The 24,423-nt window shown below is 39.9% G+C and overlaps 1 protein-coding gene across 12 annotated transcripts in view; it reads right to left on the bottom strand.

The window, feature by feature from the left end:
• Positions 1–24,423, bottom strand: part of pleca (plectin a) — a 113,942-nt gene that overhangs the window by 20,947 nt on the left and 68,572 nt on the right. For 6 of the 12 annotated variants that reach the window (XM_080045618.1, XM_080045628.1, XM_080045619.1 and 3 more), the window contains 18 exons: positions 18,951–19,012; positions 15,986–16,075; positions 13,662–13,739; positions 13,111–13,203; positions 9,686–9,852; positions 6,822–6,937; positions 6,226–6,338; positions 5,747–5,866; positions 5,367–5,462; positions 5,021–5,148; positions 4,212–4,305; positions 3,877–4,031; positions 3,063–3,426; positions 1,766–1,843; positions 1,191–1,352; positions 745–849; positions 311–406; positions 39–164 (listed from right to left, as the gene is read on the bottom strand). In XM_080045618.1, coding sequence (XP_079901744.1) covers positions 39–164; positions 311–406; positions 745–849; positions 1,191–1,352; positions 1,766–1,843; positions 3,063–3,426; positions 3,877–4,031; positions 4,212–4,305; positions 5,021–5,148; positions 5,367–5,462; positions 5,747–5,866; positions 6,226–6,338; positions 6,822–6,937; positions 9,686–9,852; positions 13,111–13,203; positions 13,662–13,739; positions 15,986–16,075; positions 18,951–19,012 — 2,243 coding nt within the window. Of the gene's footprint in view, positions 1–38; positions 165–310; positions 407–744; positions 850–1,190; positions 1,353–1,765; positions 1,844–3,062; positions 3,427–3,876; positions 4,032–4,211; positions 4,306–5,020; positions 5,149–5,366; positions 5,463–5,746; positions 5,867–6,225; positions 6,339–6,821; positions 6,938–9,685; positions 9,853–13,110; positions 13,204–13,661; positions 13,740–15,985; positions 16,076–18,950; positions 19,013–21,839; positions 22,024–24,423 lie in introns of those variants that run through there. The other 6 variants (XM_080045622.1, XM_080045629.1, XM_080045621.1 and 3 more) reach the window with 3 other exon arrangements.

Consider the following 24,423-nt stretch of genomic DNA (forward strand, 5'->3'; position numbering starts at 1 on the left):
TATAAATAAAGTTATCATTAGTCCTGAGGTTGACCTACCGCTGCGTCCTGCAGCAGATCTTCCAGTCGAGTGACGGTGATGGAGCGATCACAGGTGTACTTCCTCTTCATCGTGTCGTGCATCTTCTTCATCTTCTCCTCCGTCTCCTTAGCGTCGGCGAAGAACTGGACCAAGAAGAAAGATGCAGTGTTGAATACATGGTAAAATATTATTATTATTATTATTAAGAATTCAGTTCACTTGCCCTACATACAGTAAGTATACTGGCATCAACAGTTAATAAAGTGTAAGTTAGTGTTAGTGAACGCACCTGGAAGTAGGCGGTGTTTTCTTTCAGGTGTGTCTCGATGCAGCAGCAGAGCTGGAGGATCCAACTCCACTGAGTCTGCAGCGCTGCAGTGAAGGCCTGACGAGGAGAGGAGGGGATGTCAATACGTTCACATTATAAAATCAACCGTCAAATTATTAAATTAAGGAGAGACACTACAGGTAAAAAAAAGACGTTTTTTCAAGGATTGGTACATTTTGAGAATTTTGTCTATTTTGCCTCCATAGATGTCATTGATGAACGTTTTGTTTTCTGCCCATGTCACTTTAAGGGCACCGTAATTATACGTTGTAACATTTCAAATAAAATAAAGATTTTAACTCTGGCTTTATCCAACATCTAGATTTTTGTTTTTAAAGAGCTGCAAATTCCTACAATTTGATGTTGTGTTTATGGGCTGTAGTAAATAACCTCACCTCTACAGTGTTCCTGGCAGGGTGTCCATCCTTCAGCAGTTTGTCTCCTGTTGCCTGGACATTGTTCATCTTCTTCTCTCTGAGTTCCAACTCTCTCATCACACCCTGAATGCCACAAATACACAATCACAGTCACATCATTACTTTCCTGTGGATAAAGCTGTAGTGCGTAACTTATGTCACCCCCATCTGGAATCGCTGAGTAATTACAACAACTAAAACATTTCTTGGGCGCGTCTTGGGATTTTTCCTGAGCTCCTGCGCAATTGTCACGGTGGGGCGACACTAGTTTGTAAACGCTGCCATACTGAGAAAATACAGAAGGAGTTTTGTGGAGCTGATAAGCTTTATCAACTTGTTTGGTGATGTCTTGAATGTAACCGGCAGTCATTCATATGAAAAAGTTATGCACTGTAGCTTTAAACTTCATCACTATGTCACTGTACCGAGTAGCTGTCCTTCTTGGCCGTCATGTTGGTGTTGCGTTCGCTCCAGTCGTAGTTGACTTCTTCTTCCTCTTTCTCGTTCAGCCACATCAGCTCTTTGGTCGCCGCGACGACAAAGGCATGAAGCTGGTCCAGGTAGCGCAGACGAGCTTTGGAGGCATTCTGTGAGGGGAAGGGGGGGGGATAAGAGATGTGTTAGGACGCATTTTGAGGGACTGAAGAAACTTAAAGGGAGCATATGCTAAAAGGTGACATAATGGTAAAATTCCATGCTGTTTTAGACAGTTTTTGACTTTATTGAACCTCCATTTAACACCTGTTTAACAATTATACCGACCAAAGTACAAAAGTATGATTGAAAGCCAGTAGAGACGATATGATCACAATCATTTAGTATTATTATTATTGTGTATTTCCCAGTGACATATAACAATATTTCCCGATTTAATTAATAAAAAATAATATGACTTGATGCCTTTCGAAGACCTATCACATTGTCTGAGCATCAAAGTGGTAATGATGAGTTGATGATCTTGTTACTTTTTCATTTTGTGTTGTTTTTGTATGTAACTTACCAGAAGCTTGCCGTACTGCAGCTCCAGTTTCCCCAGATATTCGCGGTAGGCGCCTTTACTAACAGGTGAGATCTGACTCTGCAGCAGAGGAAAAGGCAAAAAGAAACGTTAGAAACAGGTTAGTTAAGCAACTATTAACTAATAATGGTAGTAAATAAAAAAACACAGGTTTGTCTGTCCCATAAATATTCTAGTTATTTTAATATTGATATATTTCTTATTTTTAGTCCCAATTACTGAATATTATACAAAGCAACAAAAAGAAATAAGGAAAAACATGACAATATAAACCTTTATAAAACAGCAAAGGAAGGATAAAAAACTATTCGAAAACACTATTTCCAGAGCTCAAAGTAATACACTAGTGCAACATCTGCACTGACATCTACACTCGCCTATTTCAGCCTTTTAAATAGCCATGACTTTGTTTTGTAAAATCATCCAACATCAACAGTGCTACTAATTTGTTTATTATTCTTGTAGACGAATCGCTGAAAAGCTCGGAGACGTTGGCGGCGATTCAGATGTCTGGAACCGCCAGACTGCCGTGCTACTGCCAATAAGACAATTTCCCTTTCAAGATAAAGACAAATCTCCCTGCCTTATATGGGATAGTTATTCAAAAAAAATGGAGGTTGCAATTCAACAATGGGGATTCTCAGAGGAGTGCTAAACCCAAAATTCCAAAAGGCATGTTCCAAAAAGGGAAGAAAAGGTAGCACAGCTCAAGTTCCCAAGTTACTTGATGAATTAGGCTCAAGGCACAATAAATCAACGCTGGGTTAGGGTGGATATTTGTGCTGTGAGCCGAATCAAACAAGTTAAATGATAATATTGTTGTGCTCCTTCACTTTGGAACTTGAGATGTGCTACCTTTTCTTTGCTTGTTGAAATATTACCTCATCCTCAAACCTTTACAGAAATTCAGTTTCAGATGAAGCGGGCTATGCTCTAGTTCTTATGATACAGTTTAAGTATTTTGAACCAATCACAAGCCCACACCATCCTGCATTAAAAAGAAACTAAGTTTCATAATCTTTATGAACATTTAGTTTCAATCAGATTTTTGTAAAAGCTTTTTAAAACACCCAACTTTGATATCATATTTTTATTTTTCTAGTATTTTAGACCAAGTATCCACACCATGTTTACTATTTCTTCTCCTCTGCCTACTCCAAGTCCTCCCTCACCATCAATTTGTGCATAAATTATGTTTTTTTTTTCTTTGTAAAGCGACTTTGAGTCTTAGAAAGGCGCAATTTAAGTTGAATGTATTATTATTATTATTTATTCATACCTCATCAGCCTTGGCGCGTTCTATCTTGGAGCGGAACTCCTCCACACACTGGTGCAGTCCTCTCTGGCTGCCCAGCTGAGACTCTACGGTGGGCAGGTCGGAGCCCCACTCTCCCTCGTCCACCCGCTGCTGGTTCTCCTCCACCCAGCCCAGCAGGTCTCTGATGTAACGCAGGGTTACGTCATCCAGCTCGGGACGCACCCTCATGGTCATGGGGGCCTGGGTGAGGGTGGTGGAGGACTGGGTGAGCGTGTTGGCGTTCCCCATCTGAACCATGGGGATCTGTTGTACCGACACTCCGGACTTCAGACGCAGGTTGTACTCACTGCGCAGGTTCACCAGACGCTCGTGGAGACGGTACACTCTACAGACGGAAGCAGAATGTTAAGTAGTGCAGGCGGGATTTGTTTAGCAATTAATATCAATCAGTCTTTCTTTTTAATCTAAAGCTGACTATTCTGTTTGCTTTCTACATGTTACTTTTTATTTTTTATTATTTTGAATGCTATTCATCTTAAAACATGTTAACTTGTAAGTGGTTCTCTTGTTCAGTGTTGTTGTAGGGGAAGTTGGAAAAGAAGGTTGTATATATGATGGTAATGCTATCTCATTTATAATGGTCAACCCTTTGAAAATCAATTAACATATAAGAAAATCTATTAAATAAGAAATTATAAATTAAAAAATACATTACTAGATAAATTGATAATATAAATAATCATGACTTGCGACCCTAAAGGTTAAAAAACAAAAAAAAAATTGTCATATTGAATGTTGCACCACACACAGTTGGATCAGTTTAATTATTCTGTACCTGCGATACATCTGCTCGGCCTGCAGGTGGCGTCCATCTTTGAGCAGCTGCACATCGTTGAAGAGGAAGCGAATCATTCCTTCTGCTTTCTCCAGGTCGCTCTCCATCTCTGCTGTGTGCTGGGCGGGCTTCCCAGAGCTCATCATCCTCACATCCTAGACAACAGAATAGAATAGTGTTACACACAATTTTTGCAGTCCTATCAATGTAAACATCAGCACGGAGACAAACATGTTAGAAATGCACGTGGCTGTATTGCCTCAGGGAAAATTCAATTGATTAATCCTTTAAACAAAAAAAAACAATAAAAAATGTTCCCTCTCTTTGTGTCTCACCGTCTGCAGCAGACCCTCCACCTGGTTGAGCTGCTCCTCACAGACCCCAGACTCATTCTGGACTTTACTGACGACCCTCTGAAGTCGCTCCAGTCTGCAGGGGGATAAGGGAGGGGTCAAGGGTCAAAAAGCATTCCAGATAAGGTACACTACCTGCTACTAACTACAGTCAAATTAACCTAGATATATTTTATTTTTTCCTTTGTCCGATGTGATGAATTAAAGTCAAATCTATTCAGAACTTAGGAAAATGAAACGAGTAGAATGAAAGTTAAATAGAAAAATAATAATCAAAGCACTCACTCCGTCTTCGTGCGGAATAAATTCTTTAATGAGTATCCTCCATTCATGAAAGCCATGACAGCGCGCTGCACGTCCACTAAAGTAGAGATGTTATTTTGCTAAAAATTCTCCACAGTGAAGTGCTGGGGAAGCCAGAACTAAAAAGCTACGCCCTACCAGCCTGCCTTGTGATCAAACAAGTTTACGACAAACAATCAAATGACCATTTATTATTGCGAGAGAGTTGCCATGGCCGTGGTTGTCATGGGGTTGCCCTAATATGATTTTTTTTTCACTTCCCATCCCACAAACCGAGCACGTTGTTATTTCATTGCCAAAAGTGAAGTTTATCATTAGGAACTGAGTCATCCTCATGGTCACACAGTAACCATTGTGTGATGAGTCATTTCAAAGTTTTTTTTTCCTTCATCGCTTGTGGTTTTTAACCCAGTTTATTTATTCATTTATTTATTTAAATATGAATTTTGTTTTGGCAACACAACATGTGATTAGGTTTTAAAACAAACCTCTCAAACTCTGTCCGGAGGAGACGCTCTCGCTCCAAAATGGCGACGTGCAGACGACCCCACTCCTTCTCCACGTCAAAGGGATGGTAACCTGGAGGCACTTTAACCTGGCCGGCCTGGACCGCACCCTGCAGAATGATAACAAGCAGATCAGGGCTGGAACATACTTTCACTATCGTATCGAACCATCTCAGATTATTTTTTAATGAATCGTTTGATCTTTAAAATGTCAGAAAAAAAATAAAGCATTTGTGTTTAAGTTAACATTTAACTTTCCATAACCCAAAATTATAGTTTTTCAAATATGACATAATACACATTTAATGGAGCTGCATCGGGAACTCACCTCAAAAGACTTGAAGATGTGTTTGGAGCGGTTCTTGTCCGACTCTTTTGCAGGAAGCTCTGTTTCCTTAAACTTCAGAAACTGACGCCAAAGAACCTGCAGATCAGGGAAGACATTAACACATGTATAAAGCTTTATATTCATTCTGCTGTTGTGTTTAGTCAAAGTCTTCTTTTTTCTTCTTCGATATTTTTAAATGTTTTTAACCTTTTTATTGATAGTTGAAGAGCAGAGTGGAAATGCGGCGAGAGAGGGGGATGACATGCGGTAAAGGTCCACGGGTCGGATTCAAACCCGCGACCACTGGGACGAGGCCTGAGCCAATGTGGTACGCTCTCTACCCATGTTCAGGCAAAGTCTTAAAGGTACAGTGCACTCACCTCGATCTCCTCGTAACTGTTGGGGAACTTCCTCTCCTCAAACACCAGGATGTGATGTCTGATCCACTGCAGCAGCATCGTCACCAGATCGTAGTATTCCTGCCAACGCAGCTCTAGCTCCTGTAGCACAAAGTAAGACACAACCGACTTATTACACATCGACTGATTCGATGACTCTTTGATACTCAGTGAAGAATCATCTTTTATACATATTTTCTTTGAAAGTGGATTAGGTTAAAACATTTCTTAAGGATTCAATCTTGCTTTATTGTTTTATAATGATAATGCTGATAGTTCATTGTAATCCTAATTCCTCAATGAATTGATGATCTTGGACCGTCATTATCCTCTTCCACGCTACAACTGTTATGGTGATCGTTTAGGGCCATGTTGCACTAGTTACTATCCAGTTAGGCTGCGTCATATCTTTAGAGTGATGAGGTGGAAAGATGAACTGACAATAAGGAAGACACACTCACACTCACATTGGCTTTGACGCCATGCTGAGCGTCTGGCACCCTGGGCATGACGTCGTACAGGGAGGAGACGTATGTGATCAGGGACTTCTCATCAGGGTGGGGCACATCAACATCTACATAGAGAGGGAAAACAATTATGTTATTTTTCAGCAAAATCTGAGAGGAGCATTACTTGTGTCCATGGCTAATGTACGGTATATCAAACTGAAATAACCTAGATATGTGTGCGCTCATTGCGGTTGAGGCCTGAAAAAATGTGTTTCCCTGTCAAAAGCTAAACCTGAATCTGGCAAATTCTACAAGACTTATTATTCTGAATTAGCTGGTGTGTGGTAGTGGTAGTGTTTTTTACTACGCCAGCTGTAGTTCCTGTGTGAGCGTACCCATGACAAAGGCATTAAGAAAAACTATATACAAATAGCATTCTTTACACTGATGGTCTCGTTTGCTGTTACATGTAATATCTCAGAGGAAAAAATTGACTGTTTTAGAAACATATAAAAGTTCCTCGTAGCACTTAAACAGTGTCAAAGTGAAGAAACACAATTCACTCAGGCTTAAATATAACAGTAACATCCTGTCTAAATCTCTCTCACCCTCTGGGTCCAGCAGTCTGGTGACGCCCAGCTCTCTCTCGGCCACGCTGAAGGCTTGCTCCAGATTCTCCTGGTGGCTCTGTCGGTACACCTGACTCATGTCTATCAGATTGGGCCTGTAAGACAGCAAGACAGAACAGTGAGTGAAAATGAGGCCTTAACACAGTTATTACAGTCAATCATAACTTTTATTAATCTTATGTGAGACAGTTGCAAATGTCATGGAGAATTAACTTTTCAATATCACCCTTACTTCTATGTCTTTTGCAAATTCTTTAATATTAATTTTTTTTTAACCTGCCAGTCATAACTGTACTGTATATGGACAGCTGCCATATTATGTTTCATTTTTCATCTTTCATGCTGCTGGAGGCATTTTGAATATTGAATCAATCCACATGGAAGTAGCAGTAGGGCAAGCAATGACTCGAGTCCCTCGCTGCCAGAAGAGATTAACTTTCAACCATCAATTTATGCACAAAGGGAGACAGACACATTGGCCTTTGAGTGCACCTGCTAGAAGGATAACTTGCGGTCTGATAACATGTAGGCACAAGCACAGGGCTTCTCATGACTCTGAGGCAGTGGTGGATTGAGAATTCAGATCCTTTTACTGAAGTTGAATTGAAAACGTTAACTAAGCAAAGGTATGTAAGTAAAATCAGGAAAATGAAATAAAAATGTAAATGTTCTTCTATTATATATTAAATTATTATTACTCATACATTAATATAAGAGCACTTTAGTTGGCTGACGTGGAGCTCATTTCGTGAGACTGCAAATATATTTTGTTTTTCATTGTGGATTAAAGTATTGAATGATTTGGGTTGGTAAAAATCAAAATGATTAAAAGGAAAAGCAGCAGATCCTTAGATTGTAGATACTGGAACCATGACAATGTTTGGCATATTAGCATTAATAATGACTATTAACAAAATAGTCAATAGAAAATGAACTTTTCTCAATCAGCTTATTGATTAATCGGGCCTATATACTGTTGGGTATGTACAATATTTTATAAACGTTTCATATGTTCCTTGTGCAAAAATCTTTACTCGTAAAGTAACAAGTAACTTAAGTTATTAGATAAACGTAGTGGAGTAAAAAATAGAACATTTAACAGTGAATTGTATGAGGTAGCATGAAAAGAAAATATTCAAAATAATAAGTGCCAAGCTTGTACTTAAGTACATGTACGTAGTTACATTCCACCTCTGCAAACTTGCATCTCATCCCCACAAATACCAAAGAAAAAGACTGCACATTTCTGCAAAAACAAAACCACCATATTTTTAAACGAATAATTCCTACACTTGCACCACTCTCTGGCTGTGGTATTCTCTGGTGGAGCGAGGTGGCTGCTGGCTCTCCACATAGCGGGCCTTTCTGAAGGACAGTGTGTCCCTGGCTTGGTGTCTGGCTTGGGGCCTTGCTGCTGGTTCTTGGTCCTCGCTGTGGGAGCCCAGACTGGATCCCCGGGCTGAATCAAAGGAGCTCTCGGTGGGCACGTCCTCACACAGCATCACCACCCGGTCCTCCAGGTCACTGACGGAGCCCGCGGTGCTACTGGACGCGCTGTTCAAACGCCGCTTTGACGAAAACCTCCGCTTGAGTTTCAACATCGTAGCAACAACGGTCAGAGCAACAACGCGACAGTAGATGTTTTTCCCAAGAGAGTGAGGTCAAAATTTGATACTTTAATTAGCTAAAAAAATCTAGGAAAATCCCTATGAAAATGAATATCACATTTAAAGTAGTTTCAATATCGATTCTTCTTGACTCAAGGTAAGATTGATAATTCCTGATTATATCCAATTCTCTTGATTATTGCTGAGGTGACAGTGTCATTCGACCACTGCTGAGGCCTCTCCAAGCAGCTGTTAGATCTCCGAAGGTCCTGCTCCTTCTCCAGCAAGAAAAACTATCTGTCTGAGTGATTAGTGAACCTGTCTTCTGCTACAACCTGCCGAGCCTCCAGTTTAGTGCGCCTCCAGGGTATGACCTTTACTGTGATCCGCCCACACAGTCAAAGAAAACTCTCTTTTTCTCACTGAATGATGCCAGCTCTGGTAGTCAGCTGCATGTTATTTTTGTGTTGCACAGTCAGTGATCCTGCAGCTCTTGCTTGTCTGTGCAAGCACGAAAACTTAAATTGTTACTCCAACGCAAACATGTTGTTTTTGTATACGACGGTTGTAGACCATGGAAAATGTAAATGGTTATCCTACCATGGGTTAATAATTGATTATATACTGATAAATATTATTTAATGCATGGTTAAAATAGAGTGAGAGTTGCGGTCAGAAATGTATTGAATTAGCGAGCTGGTTTGAATTCAAGTCTTTTTGTTCAGTATGACGATTTTTGGTTTTTACAATAACCAATCTATGTTTTGTCAAATGTGCTGAGTAAAACATAAATATGAACTTGGTATTTTATCCTTAACTTGCTGCAATAAAGAACTAAAGACTCACTAACATGAAAGATGGAAAAGGTCACAGAGCACCTTTTTAACTTTAATGTGTAAAATAAATCTATGTCCTACGGTGCTGCAAGATCCCAAGTCCAGGCAAGTTTTCTTGGTGGTTTGAAAAAATGCTTCAGCAAATGTTTTGAATGACATAATCATTTCTTACATAATCCTAGTATGTCATGTTTTATGTATTGTTATGTAATTTTACATTTTATTTTTACACTTTTATTACATATTTTGACTTTATTTAATCATATGATTTTTATATCACAATGTCCTACTTATATTTATTTAATTCCGGGGACCACTTTGGGCCTCCATGCAGCTCTTGAACTGTTTGTCTTTGATATTTTAGCATAAATGTATTCAAACCTGCTGATCTGTGCCTCACCTGTGTTTGTGTATGATTGCGTTGAAGAGTTTTCCGTCTCTCCAGCTGGTGGTGAAGTTGTCGCAGCGCAGACCCTGGTATCCCTCCACCATCCTCTGTGACCATAGCAACAGCTTCTCCTTGGCCGTCATGTCGTCTGACTGACCGTTCACCTGGATGTCTGAGATCTGAAGACAGGAGGACAGGGGTTCAATGGTGAATGGAATCAACCCAAAGCGCTTTACATTGTTTTGCACACATTCACCCATTCACACACACATAGCAGCAGATACCCCGCAGGGTGCAAGCTAACTATGGGGAGCAATTTAGGGTTAAGTGTCTTGCCCAGGGAATTCGACATGTGACGGGGAGACAGGGGATCGAACCACCAACCCTGCAACCCAGTGGACGACCGCCCTACCCGCTTCGCCACAGCTGGCAAATGAACATTTAATCTGAGTTTGTATTGCTTGTGTGTCATTTGTCTTGGAACCTTATTTATTTTATCATCGGTCTGTGGACTATTTAATGTTTTTTTTTTTTTTACTTGAACTTGAACAAGTCAGCGATAAATAGTCCAGGTCAATGAGACAGTAAAATGACTTTTATTTTATCTCTTTTCAGCTGCTTTTCGGGAAGGGTTACACTCACAACTTCTGATGGCATCTAACCCACCATCCTCTTGAGTTTGAATGCTCCTGTTGTGAGTAACTTTGGACACAAGCATAGCACAAATTGGTGTAATTTAATGTTAAATCAGGAAAAATGGAAAAGAGACGACCCAAGGATGGTTATAAAATGCAATAACCCACAAACCTAATCCTTGCAAAGAAAGCAACCATAAATAACCATCTTGGCGTATGACTTTTTCTTTGAAATTCCCTTATTGAATTTGATTGAAGAGTTGGTTATAGGGAAGAAAAAGCTTTTTTTCCACTTTGTCGACTGATTTCTTCCAAACGTATGACTATGACTCACATTCTAAACCTCAACTGACAACGGGCACTTTCACTGGAAGGGCCCAGGCCGTGAAAACCATTAAAACCGACTCTCTTGAATAAAAACACTATGTTATTATATTGGAGTAAAGCAGAAAAATCACAAGAGGGTTATGTCTATGAGTCACTGTTCTTACAAAGTTACAGTGTTTGCTCCAATCCAAAGTAAATCTCTAAATAAACTCTCTCTGGCTTCTTTAAGTGAATGTTGGACTCTGTAACAGAAGCTCCGCGGGCAAATTCCTCTTTCTTAAGAGCCGTGTAAGCTATGACTCACAAGAACACACGACTAAAAGATCCCTCAAGCAATATATTAGATTTCTGGCATGAAAGATGACAGACAAGACTGCAAAATAAACTCCGGGTTTAATCAATACAGGTGTGCTCAAAGGCATAAATGCCAGCAATGTGTTAACATAGAAGGACTAATCATACATTTTACAATCTGATTTTGACTCTCTGTCTATTTTGCATTAATCCATCACCAAGTAGTGGCTGTCTGTGTCTATAATCAGAATGTGCAAACGATACTTTTCGTGCGTGTTTGTTTTTGGACGGCTGGACGTGCCAGTCGGGCGGGGCTCTCTCTTGCAGAAGTAGGTTGTTAAAAGTTGCAACAATCACAGGAAACTGTTAAAGTTAATCCTGTTTGTACTTTGTGTTTTTTTAAACTTGACATTTTGACTTCAACGATTCAGGGCGCAAATCTGCTATTTGTACTGCAGTATTTCACAAGTGCAACAAACAAAAAAAAGATCCTACAGACATTGCTGTAAACCTACTGTGTGCTTTACATGATGCATTAACTAAAACATGCTCAACCAGCCCAGATAAATGCCACAGTCACTTCCTGGAACAAATGTGGCTTAATTAACACAATACACTATTTTCAGTGTTTTATGCGTCATACCAGCAGACCTGACAATTTCACATACAGGCATTTTTTTCTTTTTTTTTTTCTTTTTTTTTGCAGGAAAGGGTGGATAAGGGGAAAAAATGCATTTCTTTCCTTCTGCTATTTTCTTTTCTTCAGGGAAACCCCGGTGCTACAGCGTGGACGTTGGTTCACAGTGACTCAGACACTGAATCACTGAAACCGGACCTCCGCCCTCGCAGCCCTGTCACAGCCCCTCTCTGTTTAAAGAGTGTTGAGAGAATCCCACGTCTCTCTCTGTCACGAAGCCGGGGCCGTTATTTAAACTCGTCACCTGCGTGTTATTAAAGCCTGAGCCGCACCTGGGGAGCTCACAGGAAATCCACCATTGTTTTGTGACGGCTACAGCGTGCGCCAAAACAAGAAGATTATGGGTTTGTTTTGAAAAAATAATAGCCCCCTGATGACTATGAATTGTTTTTTTATCAATTGAAAAAATTGCCAAGAAAAAAATGTCCGTTTTAAAAAGGTATTTACATTCATGTTCAGTTAGATCACTCTAAAAACAAATAGTGGGGGATCCTTTCTCTTGCCTTCACAACGGTTTTAAGTTTTTTGCAGTTAGCTCCGAGCTGGCGCGCCCGCGTCCCGTGCCAAATTTCTCGGGGGGAATCAATGAGTCACACATGACAGGGGAAGAGGATCCCACATCCCGACATAACCACCGTACCCTTTATAGCATCAAAGACATTTTTTTATACGCCCACTCTTGTTCCCAAGTACCACCAAACCATCTGCTATAGGAATATCTAAACACTCATCAGGAACACATCTGCCTACTGACTAGTGCTGTGGTCTTTGCTGCCATAGGCTACGTGGTACAGAAGGATTATATACTGTTTATGTTTGAGAATGGGGAATCCCTCTTCGCATGAAAAAAAAACTGTATTTACATTTGACCGCAACCTATAGAGCTGCACGGGAAGACAGAGCAGAGAAGAAGAAAAAAAACCTCCCACATGTGAACATTCGTCTATAAAAATGAAGGAAAAGCCTTTTTTTAATGCTTAGTCTTTGCGCACTCAAGGACAGGAGAAGTGCTTGTACTGTAGTTGTGTGTATAAGAGTGTAAGTGCTGCCAAATGTCCAATCAAAAACCATTTGGAAATGATTGGCGCTTGGACTCCACTGTAACTGTAACTGCTGTGTCAACAACCGGCCCCATGATTGAAGCCCAAAAAATGGGAACGCCACTCTGACTTTCCTTACCGTGCCGCGGAAAGCAAACTAATCACTATGTAATGAAAGTAAACCACACAAATTGTATGTTAGTCATACAAACGGAAGAATTTGATCCCATGTAGTTTAAAGGATAAACACCACATGCAGTTGAGGAAATGTGATTCAGCTGTTTTCAACAAGGCTTGGTCTGTTAACGTTGTTGACTACACGCCAAATAGAGTAAATTCAATTGATTTAAAGGCTGACTGAGCGTTTGTGTGTTTCAAACTTCCCAATTTAAGTCTATGTGATTATTTTAAAGTGATTTGTAGTAGAATAAGGTTTTGATTTACCTGGAAGTGAAGGATGATGGTCCATATCAGCCCCAGGGTCAGCTTTGGGTTTCCATCTGCGATGTCATCGTTCCTGATGTTGACCAGTTTGACCTAAAGGAAAGCGCGGATACCGGAAAAACTTAATGGTCAGTTTTAAAGCGAGACCCTGTAGGTACAAACATTTTTTATAAGCACTGGTACATTTTTAGATTTTTGGCTATTTTGCTTCCATAAAGTCTTAGCTTAAAAACATGCAAAAAATTGATTTTTACAACCTTTATAGTATTTTTCTGACAAATATATATATAGATATTTTTCTGTCCATATTAATCCAACTATTTCTTGAAATAAATTGTAATGCAAAAAATTATGGTTTTAATATAAGTAATGTTAGCCTGAATTCGAAATGCAAATAGATAGAGCAACATTTATGCCAGACGATGACATAAAACTGTTCTCAGATTATAAAGAAATTTTTCCTGAATTAAAAAAAACTTTAAAAAGTAGCAAATAAAACAGTTCAATCAAGAGGCGCCTTTGATCTATTGAGCATGTCCTTATTATCTGACCTGTCTGTGTTTGAGGAAGTCCAGGGCGATCTGTACGTTCTGCAGCTTGTGGAAGCGCATCCGGCCTTTCTCCCGCGGCTGTAAAGAGACGAGAGGGAAACCAAACATTAGGATGAGGTGAACACACAACAACCGGGTCCTATCAGCAAACAGCAAGGCCCCATGACTGACAAACAGGTGTTTACATGTCCAGCAACACCGTCAGTGTTTAAAACAAAACATCTATTCTACTGGATAAAAATCATTGCAGTCATGGTTTTAACTTGAAAGTAAAAAAATTAAAGCAAATTTGAAGTGGGATTCAAATTCTGCGTGGTTGGGTGTGATCCAAGTGTGTTGGGCCCAGACCTTCAGCAGATCCGACCGCTAACTAAATGATCCTGAAATGCATCAACACACCAGCAGCCAGGATGTCTGAGTGAAAGCATGATGATGAATGAAACAGGATCTCAGTGATTCCCACCAGATCATCAGTTGAAATCCACTAATTCTCCAAGACCTACAGTATAGGATCAAGCCTTTCCTGCACCTAATCAAACATATTCTATAGTTTGTATCATCTTAAATATGTTGCATAGCACAGTCCAATCGAGCAAAATCCACAAGAGTTACCCAGGGAGGGGTGGCTATGACATGCATCGGTTCTCCACATTTTAAGCTAAGAGCCAGAAGCTTCGTTGCGGGATAAGTCGACCTATCAGCTTGCAGTGATGAAACTTTGGACTTATAACTAAATATATCTCTAAATCTCTTGCTTTGCAGCCATTTCTGAAATCTCAGATGTCTAAATTTCCTCAGATGTACAGTAGTGTCCTTTAACTATGCAGGTTATATTATCATTATACCTTCTTAAAGGTGGTATAGGTGATTCTAGAAGTACTTGTTGTTGAAAGCAACTGTAATCTTAAAGACATGATTGCTCAACTTCACATTCGAAAAGTCTCCACTATAATATTCCATTAAAATGAACAAAAAAACTACAAATTCTTCCAAGTTTCTACAAAACTACGACTTGCACCTCTTATCTCCCTACATAACGACAAACCCTGCACCTTGACGACTCACCCTACTAACCCACTAGTTTCAATGGAAGATGTTGATACATAAAGAGGGACATATAACAGGGAGTGAGACTGTCATCATGCAGACATCCCAGCAGCAGCAGCAGCAGCAGCCACCTGGGGGAGGTGACACATGCCACGGGGCCGCGCCCCTCAGAGGCCACGCCCCTTTATAGACCGCGCCCTTGGAGGCGGCCGGCCACAGTGCAGGCGCCACTCACCAACCGCACGTTCCTCACAACGTCACGTTCCCTCGGCTACCACGGCAACCACCGCAAGAGCATCGCAAGAGAGGAAGGCAGGAGTAAAGGGGGGAGAGGTTTAGGGCAAATAGGAATTAGAAAAAAGGAAGAAAAGTAACAAGGGATTCAAACAAGTCAGTGCAGAAAAGGTTACGAGATGGAAGCAACGGATGAGAATTAGTGTTTTAAAGCCTCTGGAAACCTGCTCTAAAATAGTTTAAAAAATGGTGTGGATACTTGGTCTAAAATACTAGAAAATAAAAATATGATATCAAAGTTGGGTGTTGTAATAAGCTTTTACAAAAATCTGATTAAAAATAAATGTTCATAAATATGATCAAACTTGGGTTAAAAAATGCTGTTTTTATAGACCGTTTGACAGGACTGTGTGGGCGTGGCCATATCAAACGGTCTCCAATGCAACAGTCTTTTTTACTAGAATTTTCGTGTAGAGAACTGCCGTGATTGGTTTAAAATACTTAATGTCTCATAAGAACCAGATCATAACCTCATCCAAAATAAATTTCTATAAATGTTTATCAAATTTTAAGTGACACAATAACTTTTATTTAGATTGAGCAATATGCCTAATTCTTTTCAGATGCTTTACTATCATGCAACTAACTCCCCATATACCATAGTTAGAAGGGTTTTGGATTTACAGGGGCTTTAAGGCTACATCACCATAAAAGGTGTGTTCCCGGAAAAAACTGTGCTCGTAAAGATATTAAAGTAAAAGAGATAGCGCATACCACAACATCAGCATGTTTTGAAATGTCCAAAAATATCGAAAGAATCAAAGTCACACACATGCAACAGTGGAGACAAGGAAGGAACCCAGCGGAGTAATATCGCACACAGAGACACATCAAAAGCAGTTTCAATTTACGGCGAGTAGATTGGACAGTAGGACAAATATGAGAGCCGGGTTAAGTCAGGGAGAACCGTTTGGACAACAAAGACGTGTCCTACCACTGTACGTCCTGTTAAATCTAAAGGTCAAAGTTCACCCAAATCTCACCAGTGACTCTCCGGAGAGCACCTCCAGCAGGGAGATGAGGCTGTGTCCATCTCGGAGGTCCTCGTACAGGTCCGTCACGTGTCTCTGGGACTGTGGAGAAAAGACACACAACATTTTTTTTAAATTGTTTTTTGTTGTTGTGATTCAGTCACATACATTACATTCAGTTTCCATCTGGTCAGTGGAACAGGGGCACGGACTTTGTGTTCACACATCAAACAAACAGTACTGGATCTAACGGCCATTTCTCGACTAGTAGCGGAAAGGAGTTTCACACTGAGCAGGAACACATTTGATTTGATCCTTTATTATGATATTACGACAAAAAAAAAATAGTCTTTAAGCTATAACTCGGGTGCAATTACATTGTTTTATTTGTTTTTTAAGAATGCTATTTTATGTAGACTGTTGTTTTTTTAAATAAAGAATTGAAAAAATAATCTTTTTTACAAAACATGTAAATAGAGGTTTTGGAAAATGCTATTTGATATAGTTAATATAATCCAAGGGTTAAAAGGAAAGGTCAAAGGTAAGCAGCTAGGGGTAAATTATGGGAGAGAGAGATAGAGAGATAGAGAGAGAGAGAAAGCGAGAGAGAGAGAGAGAGAGAGAGAGAGAGAAAGGGAGAGAGAGAGAGAGAGAGAGAGAGAGAGAGAGACAGAGAGAGAGAGGGTAACACTGTTTACACAGACATGCAGGCAGGTGTCCACTCAGCACTCTGCTCACAGACAGCACTACCTACCTCTGGCTTCCAGTGCTGATGAAAGGATGGAGGACAGGATGAAGGATGGAAAGAAGAAAGAGTTTGGATGAGAGAAGATAAAGAACGAAGAGAAGAAGACGAACACGCAGGCGCTGATTTGGTTTGATGTTAGACAGCTGGAATTTTTCTGTTTTTTGATTTGATTTGATTCAGGCCAAAAATTGTTGTTCAACTGTTTTCAGTATATTCCTCGTATGAATGTAAATGTGTTCGGATTGCAGTGGGATACATGAAACTTATAGGTGGAGTCAGCAATTCTGGAGAACGCTTGTTGTCAAAATCACTTTCTGTAACAATCAGTGAATATCTCCTCACGATCCATTAGCTGTCTGTACTGTGTGTGTGCAGTGAAAAAAAAAATCCAGTGTTCATACAAAGCCTAGGCTCTGTAAACAGGCAAGTGTTGTTAACATACAGTAACAGTTTACAGAGCTTAGGCTTTGTATTAACACCAGATTTCTGGTATTTTTGACAGTAAACATTCACCAGAATGAATGACTCCAGTCTTAAATAAAACGCAGAATAATGTCTGCTTCTCATTCTCATTCGTTATCTGAAGGGAGATGTGAGACACGCTACAGTAGATTGCATTTTTGAGATAATTGACCACAATAACTGAGCGTTCCTTCCCGGCCTCAGAGCCTTATCCCATGACTCTGTTGTGACCACCAGCCTAAAGCGCCCCGGGATCACTCCGGTTTATTGGACTGAAAATCTTTTGGGATTTTCCGATAAAAGAAACAACGATTTAACAACAAAAGCCTGTGAGTCATCTCAGACAGAGCCCCGTGTCACAGGACGCACATTGAGGTCGGCGGACATTCCTCACGCTTTAGCACACTCCAGTTCCCGTGTGAAAACAGGGATTAATCACCTGCATGGAGCCCAAAAAGCCCAAAGACTTCAGGTGGAGGAATTCTGTTATTCAGTTTGCCAGCTGCTAAAAGAATTCCCAGAAACATGGCTGCAGAATATAAATGCATTTTGTCAATTTAGTCTTTTTTTGTTTGAAACCTGAGACTCTAACTGAGAATAGCTCAAGTAATACGTTTATGAATAAGATATTTCTAAGCAAAAAAAAAAGCTTTTAATAGTGAATTTAAAGGTGCTACAGGGAACTTTCAGTTTGATTCTAGTGTCCCCTTTGGACAAAAACGGAAGTGTTTATTAACGAAACCAGCGTCTGCTGTCTCAAAGATCTTTGCTAGAGTTCCGGCATTGCGGGCATTCGTTCAGAAAATGAAAGAGAGACGGCAGGATGCATGGCGATGAGGTAATGTATTTACTGTATATGTGAGGAAAAACAACACTTCTTCATAAATATTTAAAGTTCCTCGTCTTAGGTTTAATCAGCAGCAAGTTTTCACATTTAGAAAGCTGAAACCAATGAAAGTTTAATTTTCTACTTGATTAATTTATCAAATGATTAAGCTATTACAAAAACCGTCAATTGACCAATACATGCAGTGGTTATTCACTGACAAGGTAAATAAACATTAGTGCAGCTGCAGCCCTTTATCCTGCACCTGACGACTTACAGGAGCATATCACACACACAGTAGGAAACGGTTCCTATCTAAAGGTCATGGTTCAGACCACTCCACAGGCATTGCCTTACTGTATCATGACTGAAAGCATTTTTAGCCCAGTGGGCCCACACACACACACACACACACACACACACACACTGAGCCATGGGGTTTTCCTGTTCCCCTGCAGAGCCCTGAGAAGGTCGCCATGACGGTCTGGGTTCCAGATGTCAGACCGGAGCCCACAGAGAAGTGAGCTAAACTAAAACCAGGTGTTCATGACTCACTCCCTCACACTCCCTAACACGCACACACGCAGTTAATACAAGTAACATGTGGGAATTTGATGGCATGGAGGGGTGAATTGTTTGTTTTTTTTTCACATTTTCCAAAGCATTTAAAGCATTTTTGGAAGAAAGGTGTAGGGAATCCAAATCTGACTTTGCCTTGTACTCTCTTTCCAGTTTCTTTATGGTAACATTCACCAGATGTGTGACTCAGTGAGATACTTTTAGACAACCTTGAGGGTTATTCAAGGACAGAGGCAGTCTTTGTCTTTGCTTTAAATGAGCTGAAGTTTCATTTACTTTATAATCATAATTTAGACAAATGTGCTTACGTATGTGAAAATAGGTATTTGTATTAGTGTGTGTTGTTGGAGGTGGGATCTTACCTTTATCAGGTGCTTGTTGACCCATTTTGTGAAAGTCTTTTTCTGGACTCTGTCCCGTTCATCTGTGGAGGGACAGACAGAAGCTCATTTTAATCAACTGTGGCAATGCAATACTTCACTATAAATCGAGTACAATTAAACCTACTGCAGGATATATTTAGTTAACATAATGGTTTATAAATGCTTAACCCTCTTTCAAACCAGTGGTATCCATTCATGTCAATATGTTGTAAAACTATGTGTAAATCCGAAATACATTTTTTTAAACTTTTTTAGGCAGTTGACATAGTTAGTATCTATGAGATTTAATAACAAGAACAAAACCAGAGTTATGGTCCCACATCTGATGAGACCCTACATGGAAATATAACTAAATATATATTTAAAAAAGACAAAGAAATCTACTCTACAGACTGTCTGATAAATATTTCTACTCCCCCAAAAGCCAGACACCAAAGTCTTGAACATGATGATCTCAAGAGGAACAGAAAATGTCCATCAAAACAAAGAGAGAGAAGATGTTGTACTTAAGTTAAGTTATCTTTATTTGTCAGTTGTACACGAGGCACATTGAAATTCGTCTTTTCGCATATCCCCTCTCAAGTTACCACACTTCGGAGGGGGTCAGAGCGCAGGGTCAGCCGCAGTACAGCGCCCCTGGAGCAGTTTTGGGGTTAAGTGTCTTGCTCAAGGACACAATGGTAGAGATGGTGGGCACCGTAGACGCAATACCAGCCTCTGCTAGTTTTACAACTAACACCCTCCTGTCCGGTGCCGGGGATCGAACCAGAGACCTCATGGTTACTGGTCGGCCACCTTTTCCTCTAGGCCATCCTACCACCCATCCTACTTGTCAGGTGAAGTGAGTTACTATCTCTGACATCCCTCCAATTATCTCCTCTGCAGGAACATGTTCCACCTTGCAAAGACTGAGACTGTTTTACTTTTGATTTCACAGTCCGATAACTTCCACACAGCTACTCACATACCTGCAGGTAGTGTAGTGTACGGTTTAATCCAAAACAATGTTTTCCCAAAATTATGCCAACCGTGCTGCAGCTCTGAAGAGATAACCAAGATAGGAATGCCTTGACCTCTTCACCGTGGTGCTTCAGTAAGAGTTATAGTGCGTTGGTCAAATATGTTACCAAGGTCTATCTATGTATATGATTTGGCTCTGTCCATCCAAATATTATTAAAAAAATGTAAGTGCTCAAGGTGCTCAAAATATAAATATATATTTAAGTATTATTAATATTATTATTATTATTATTATTATTATTATTATTATTATTATTATTATTATTATTATTATTATTATTATTATTATTATTATTATTATTATTAATAACTTACTTTTTTTTTTTTTACTTTAATTTATGTTATTTTATTTGACTTTGCAAGTTGTTGATTTTTTTAGTCTCATCATCAAGAGTATATCTTGCCTGTATTATTTATACCATTTAAATAACACATATTATAGTCATGGTCTGTCTTTGAACAACAATGATGTGGGATTCAACACATTATGACTTACTGATGCATAAGTTGAAATGTGACGAGGAGACAGTGGAAGTCATTATGTTTAAACGTTTTTTTCCAGTCAGATGAGAGAGTTTAAACTATCTAGATAAGGATTGAGATCAAAGCTTGAATAACAGAAGTGATCACAAGAAGAGGGAACAGAGAATCCAAAGAGGACGACATGCCGTGCGCAGTGCCAACGCCCATTTTTTAGGTGGCATTATGTCTATGACACACACACACACACACACACACACACACACACACACACACACACACACACACGTCCGTGACATTTTCTGTGTCGAAATTAGAGAAGTGAAATAAACCTCAAAAGCAGAATAGATCTACTATTTCATTTAATGCGTGACTTTGCATCCAGAGTGTGATGTACACACAAAGGATTGTTCTAGGGAAATACATCCTGAAATTAACTGTTGTCATGGCAACCCGTAATGCCAACTGAACACGAACCGTCCATTATTTCTTCACGCTAAGAAGAAGTAAAGAAACAAAGTCGGACTGACGCTGAAAGCTACACTTAACATTCCACGACCCAAACTGGTTAAATAAAATGACACGGCAAAAGCAAACTTTACTGATCCCAACTACAAATGATGTGTTTGCTGCTTGGCTGAGTTTTGTAGCCTGGGGCAACGGACAGATCAGAGATGTGAGCATGCTGCCTTATATTATCAAGATGAGGTGAGAGATATCAAGTCCCCTGAAAGAAAATCATTGTTCATTCATCGCAGTGTGTCATCCCATCAGGTACTCAATAACACAGCTGCGATTTAATGTTTTTAAAAGAAAACATGTTGTGCTTTTGAAGAATTATACATCAGGTTAATGCATCTGATAACAGCGTTAAAATAAATTGTTATTATTCAGATTTACAGATCTTATGTCTTTGTTATAGGCAGCTAGTAATATAAAGCAATGTTTAGAGACGGGCATTGGGAATGAGCAGTATAGCTATTAAAGCTGTGATGCTCTACATTGGAGATGTGTTGTTACAGTTGCTATGTGGAAGCATCAGCCCCTCCCTATCAAATAAAACATGAAATGAAAAAAAAAGAAATAGCTTTACTAAATCCGGTATTCTATCTTAAAATGGGTGTCAGCGCAGTAGACCAATAAAAAGGGGAAACGCCGTGACATATGAAGGGGGTGTGTCCCGTTTGATAAGGGAGACCACCCTTTGACAAAAGCACATTCAAGACATTAAAGCACCTTTACACCATCGCTTCATTAAATAAATTAGCAGCTTTTGGAGTCAACACTGAGCACTCAAAAGCACTACATTAAATTATTGACAGTATATTATCATTGAAACAACAAAGTAAAGATGATGCCAAACTCTACCTTTCCTGGAGTCCATTGACTTGAGCATGCCCTGGTAGAGGGACTCCTCTATGAAGACCCCGTCACTAGCCACACTGTCTGAGGAATAGTTTCTGAATTTGGGCTCCATCGCCATGCTGAAGAAACCTCCTCTAGCTTTATCAGAAAAACAAATCTCTGCAGGCAGGTCGAGAGGCGATTGTTGTCTAACTTTTTACAAGGCTTCCTCTTCTTCTTATTGCCTGACACACACACGCACACTGTTGCTACACACACACTGTAGTGGATCCTGTAGTTAAGTGGGAGTGTTCAAAGTCACTGATTCAGTCCCTTGAACACAAGCCTTACTCCCTTTTTCCCCTCTCCGTACATTCTATGCTCCGATTTTTTTTTTTTTTCACCAGCTCTTGCAAAATGCCTGCCTGCGGGCTACGGTGTCAAAGGCTATCAATCAGCACACAGTGGTCTTCAGAGGGAGAGAGAGAGAGAGAGAGAGAGAGAGAGAGAGAGAGAGAGAGAGAGGGAAGATTCTCCTCCCGGACCCAGCCCTGTTATGAACGCCCAAAGACCCCACCCAAAACCACACCTCAACACACAGAGACCCTCACTGACAGAGCTGCGTTGATTACATTTAAAATGCACTGATAAGATTAGGCAACATCTGTTTGTTTTACAGTTGCAATAATTGACAGTCATTGTTATTTCTTACTTATTTCTTTGTTTACTTGCATGTTTCACCACTTTACTACAATTCGTCTATACTTTACTTTCTTTTATAAATGTGATTTTGTGTAATTTTGTAAATGGCTCCTGGTATAAGTTCCTTTCACAGTTGAATAAAAATGTTTGTATTGCATGAAATTTGATTTTCAAAGAGACTGTACGGATCCATAGCCGGAGGATAAAAGGGAATTCCCTTATTTAGACCAAGCTGTACACATCGGTCCACACTATTATTAACCCAAACTGAACCCCATGTGCACAAGCTATAGTAGTCACAAGTGTGTATTGTGATCGGAGGCTGAACATGTCACATAACACCACAGATCCTCAATGTTAAAGCCTGTTACAGACACAGAGGAGACTGGGCCAAGAGGCAGCAGAGCCATGCGGTGGAAACAACGCCCAGAGCCAAAGCTCCACATTGGTACAATCTCAAGAAAAACTTCCAGCATCAGCGCTCTTCCTCCGTCAGGACACAATTACAGGGAAACTGGCACCAAGGGATTTTTATTATGTTGTTAGTTTGGGAAACCAGCATCTGTAAGAATAGGAGCATTTAAGGATCTCCAATGAAAACAACCTGTGAGAATTGACTCTTTTTTTTTTTAAACATTTGGTTTTGGACTGTTTTCCTTAGATGACTTTCCAATATCGAACAAAAGCTTTCTTGCAGCCAGTAACCCAAACTGACAAAACAGACAAACAAGTCAGTATGACTTAAAAAAAAAAACACACACACACACACACACACACACACACACACACACACACACACACACACACACACACACACACACAAAAATCTAAATCTTAAAAGGAAAAGTTCAACATTTAGAGTGACCACACACTGCTGTAGAAGATTATCCCAGACACAGAGCAGCTATTGTGGCTCTGTGTGTGTGTGTGTGTGTGTGTGTGTATGTATTGACCACACAGTGTGTCTCCTATGTGTGTGAGTGGTAAAAGAAAAGGAGTATTGTTACATATGCGTCTCTGTCGAGCTATAAAACTCTTCAAAAAGCTTCTGTCCATCCATCTGCACAAACAATCTCTCATAAACCTTCACAGCAGCATTGCTCTTTTTTTATACAATGTTAAGGTCTTAAAATGCATTTTTGGCATGCTTTTCAAAACGTAGGCCTCCAGGTTTAAACTAGCACCTCCACACTACCTACATACACTCTCCTATAGCACTTAAATACCTGCAACACCTTTCACCCTTTGGAGCATAAATCTTCCCTGCTGTCACTGACATGAGGACAAGTCAAAGAAGAGAGGGATGTTTTGGATGCCAACACAGGGAGGGGGCTTGTCGGGGCTTGAGAAATGGAAGGTGCTGATAGTGCACCTCCAACAGATATATAGTATAAACTTAACTGGAGCCTATAGACTGGTGTTATGCTGAAGAATGTAATCCGAGTGCGAAAGAACAGATTTTTTTTTTATTTGCATTCGACAGAGGACAGAGATAACTCACAGATTCTTGGCTTTCTCTAGACTCTATGGAGGAGTTGTAGGAGGGCCACCAAAAAGTAGGGTGTCGCCCATTGTCTACCTTACCACGATAGCAAAAATGTGTTTTAAAAGTGTTTTTCCAGAAGTTAGAATCTGTCAACATGTTGTCTGTCAATATTGTATTTCAACTTTATTCTTGACATTTCGACAGTTTCAGAAAAGTGCATACTGAAAGAACGCTTCATCCTCTAATTTGTTTTCCTCCTTTGGCCCTCAAACTCTTTCCATGTCTGTAGAAAGTGGTATTTAAGAGAACTTTTCTAAATGCGTACGAGCTGCAAATGTCAAATTATTCCCTAGCGACTGCTTTTCCTTGCCTAACTGAACTTGTATTGGCTGAATGTGTGTGCACAATCAATTTGTGCCT

Source organism: Ammodytes marinus (genome assembly GCF_949987685.1).
Source record: "Ammodytes marinus genome assembly, chromosome: 17".
NCBI lineage: Eukaryota > Metazoa > Chordata > Actinopteri > Uranoscopiformes > Ammodytidae > Ammodytes > Ammodytes marinus.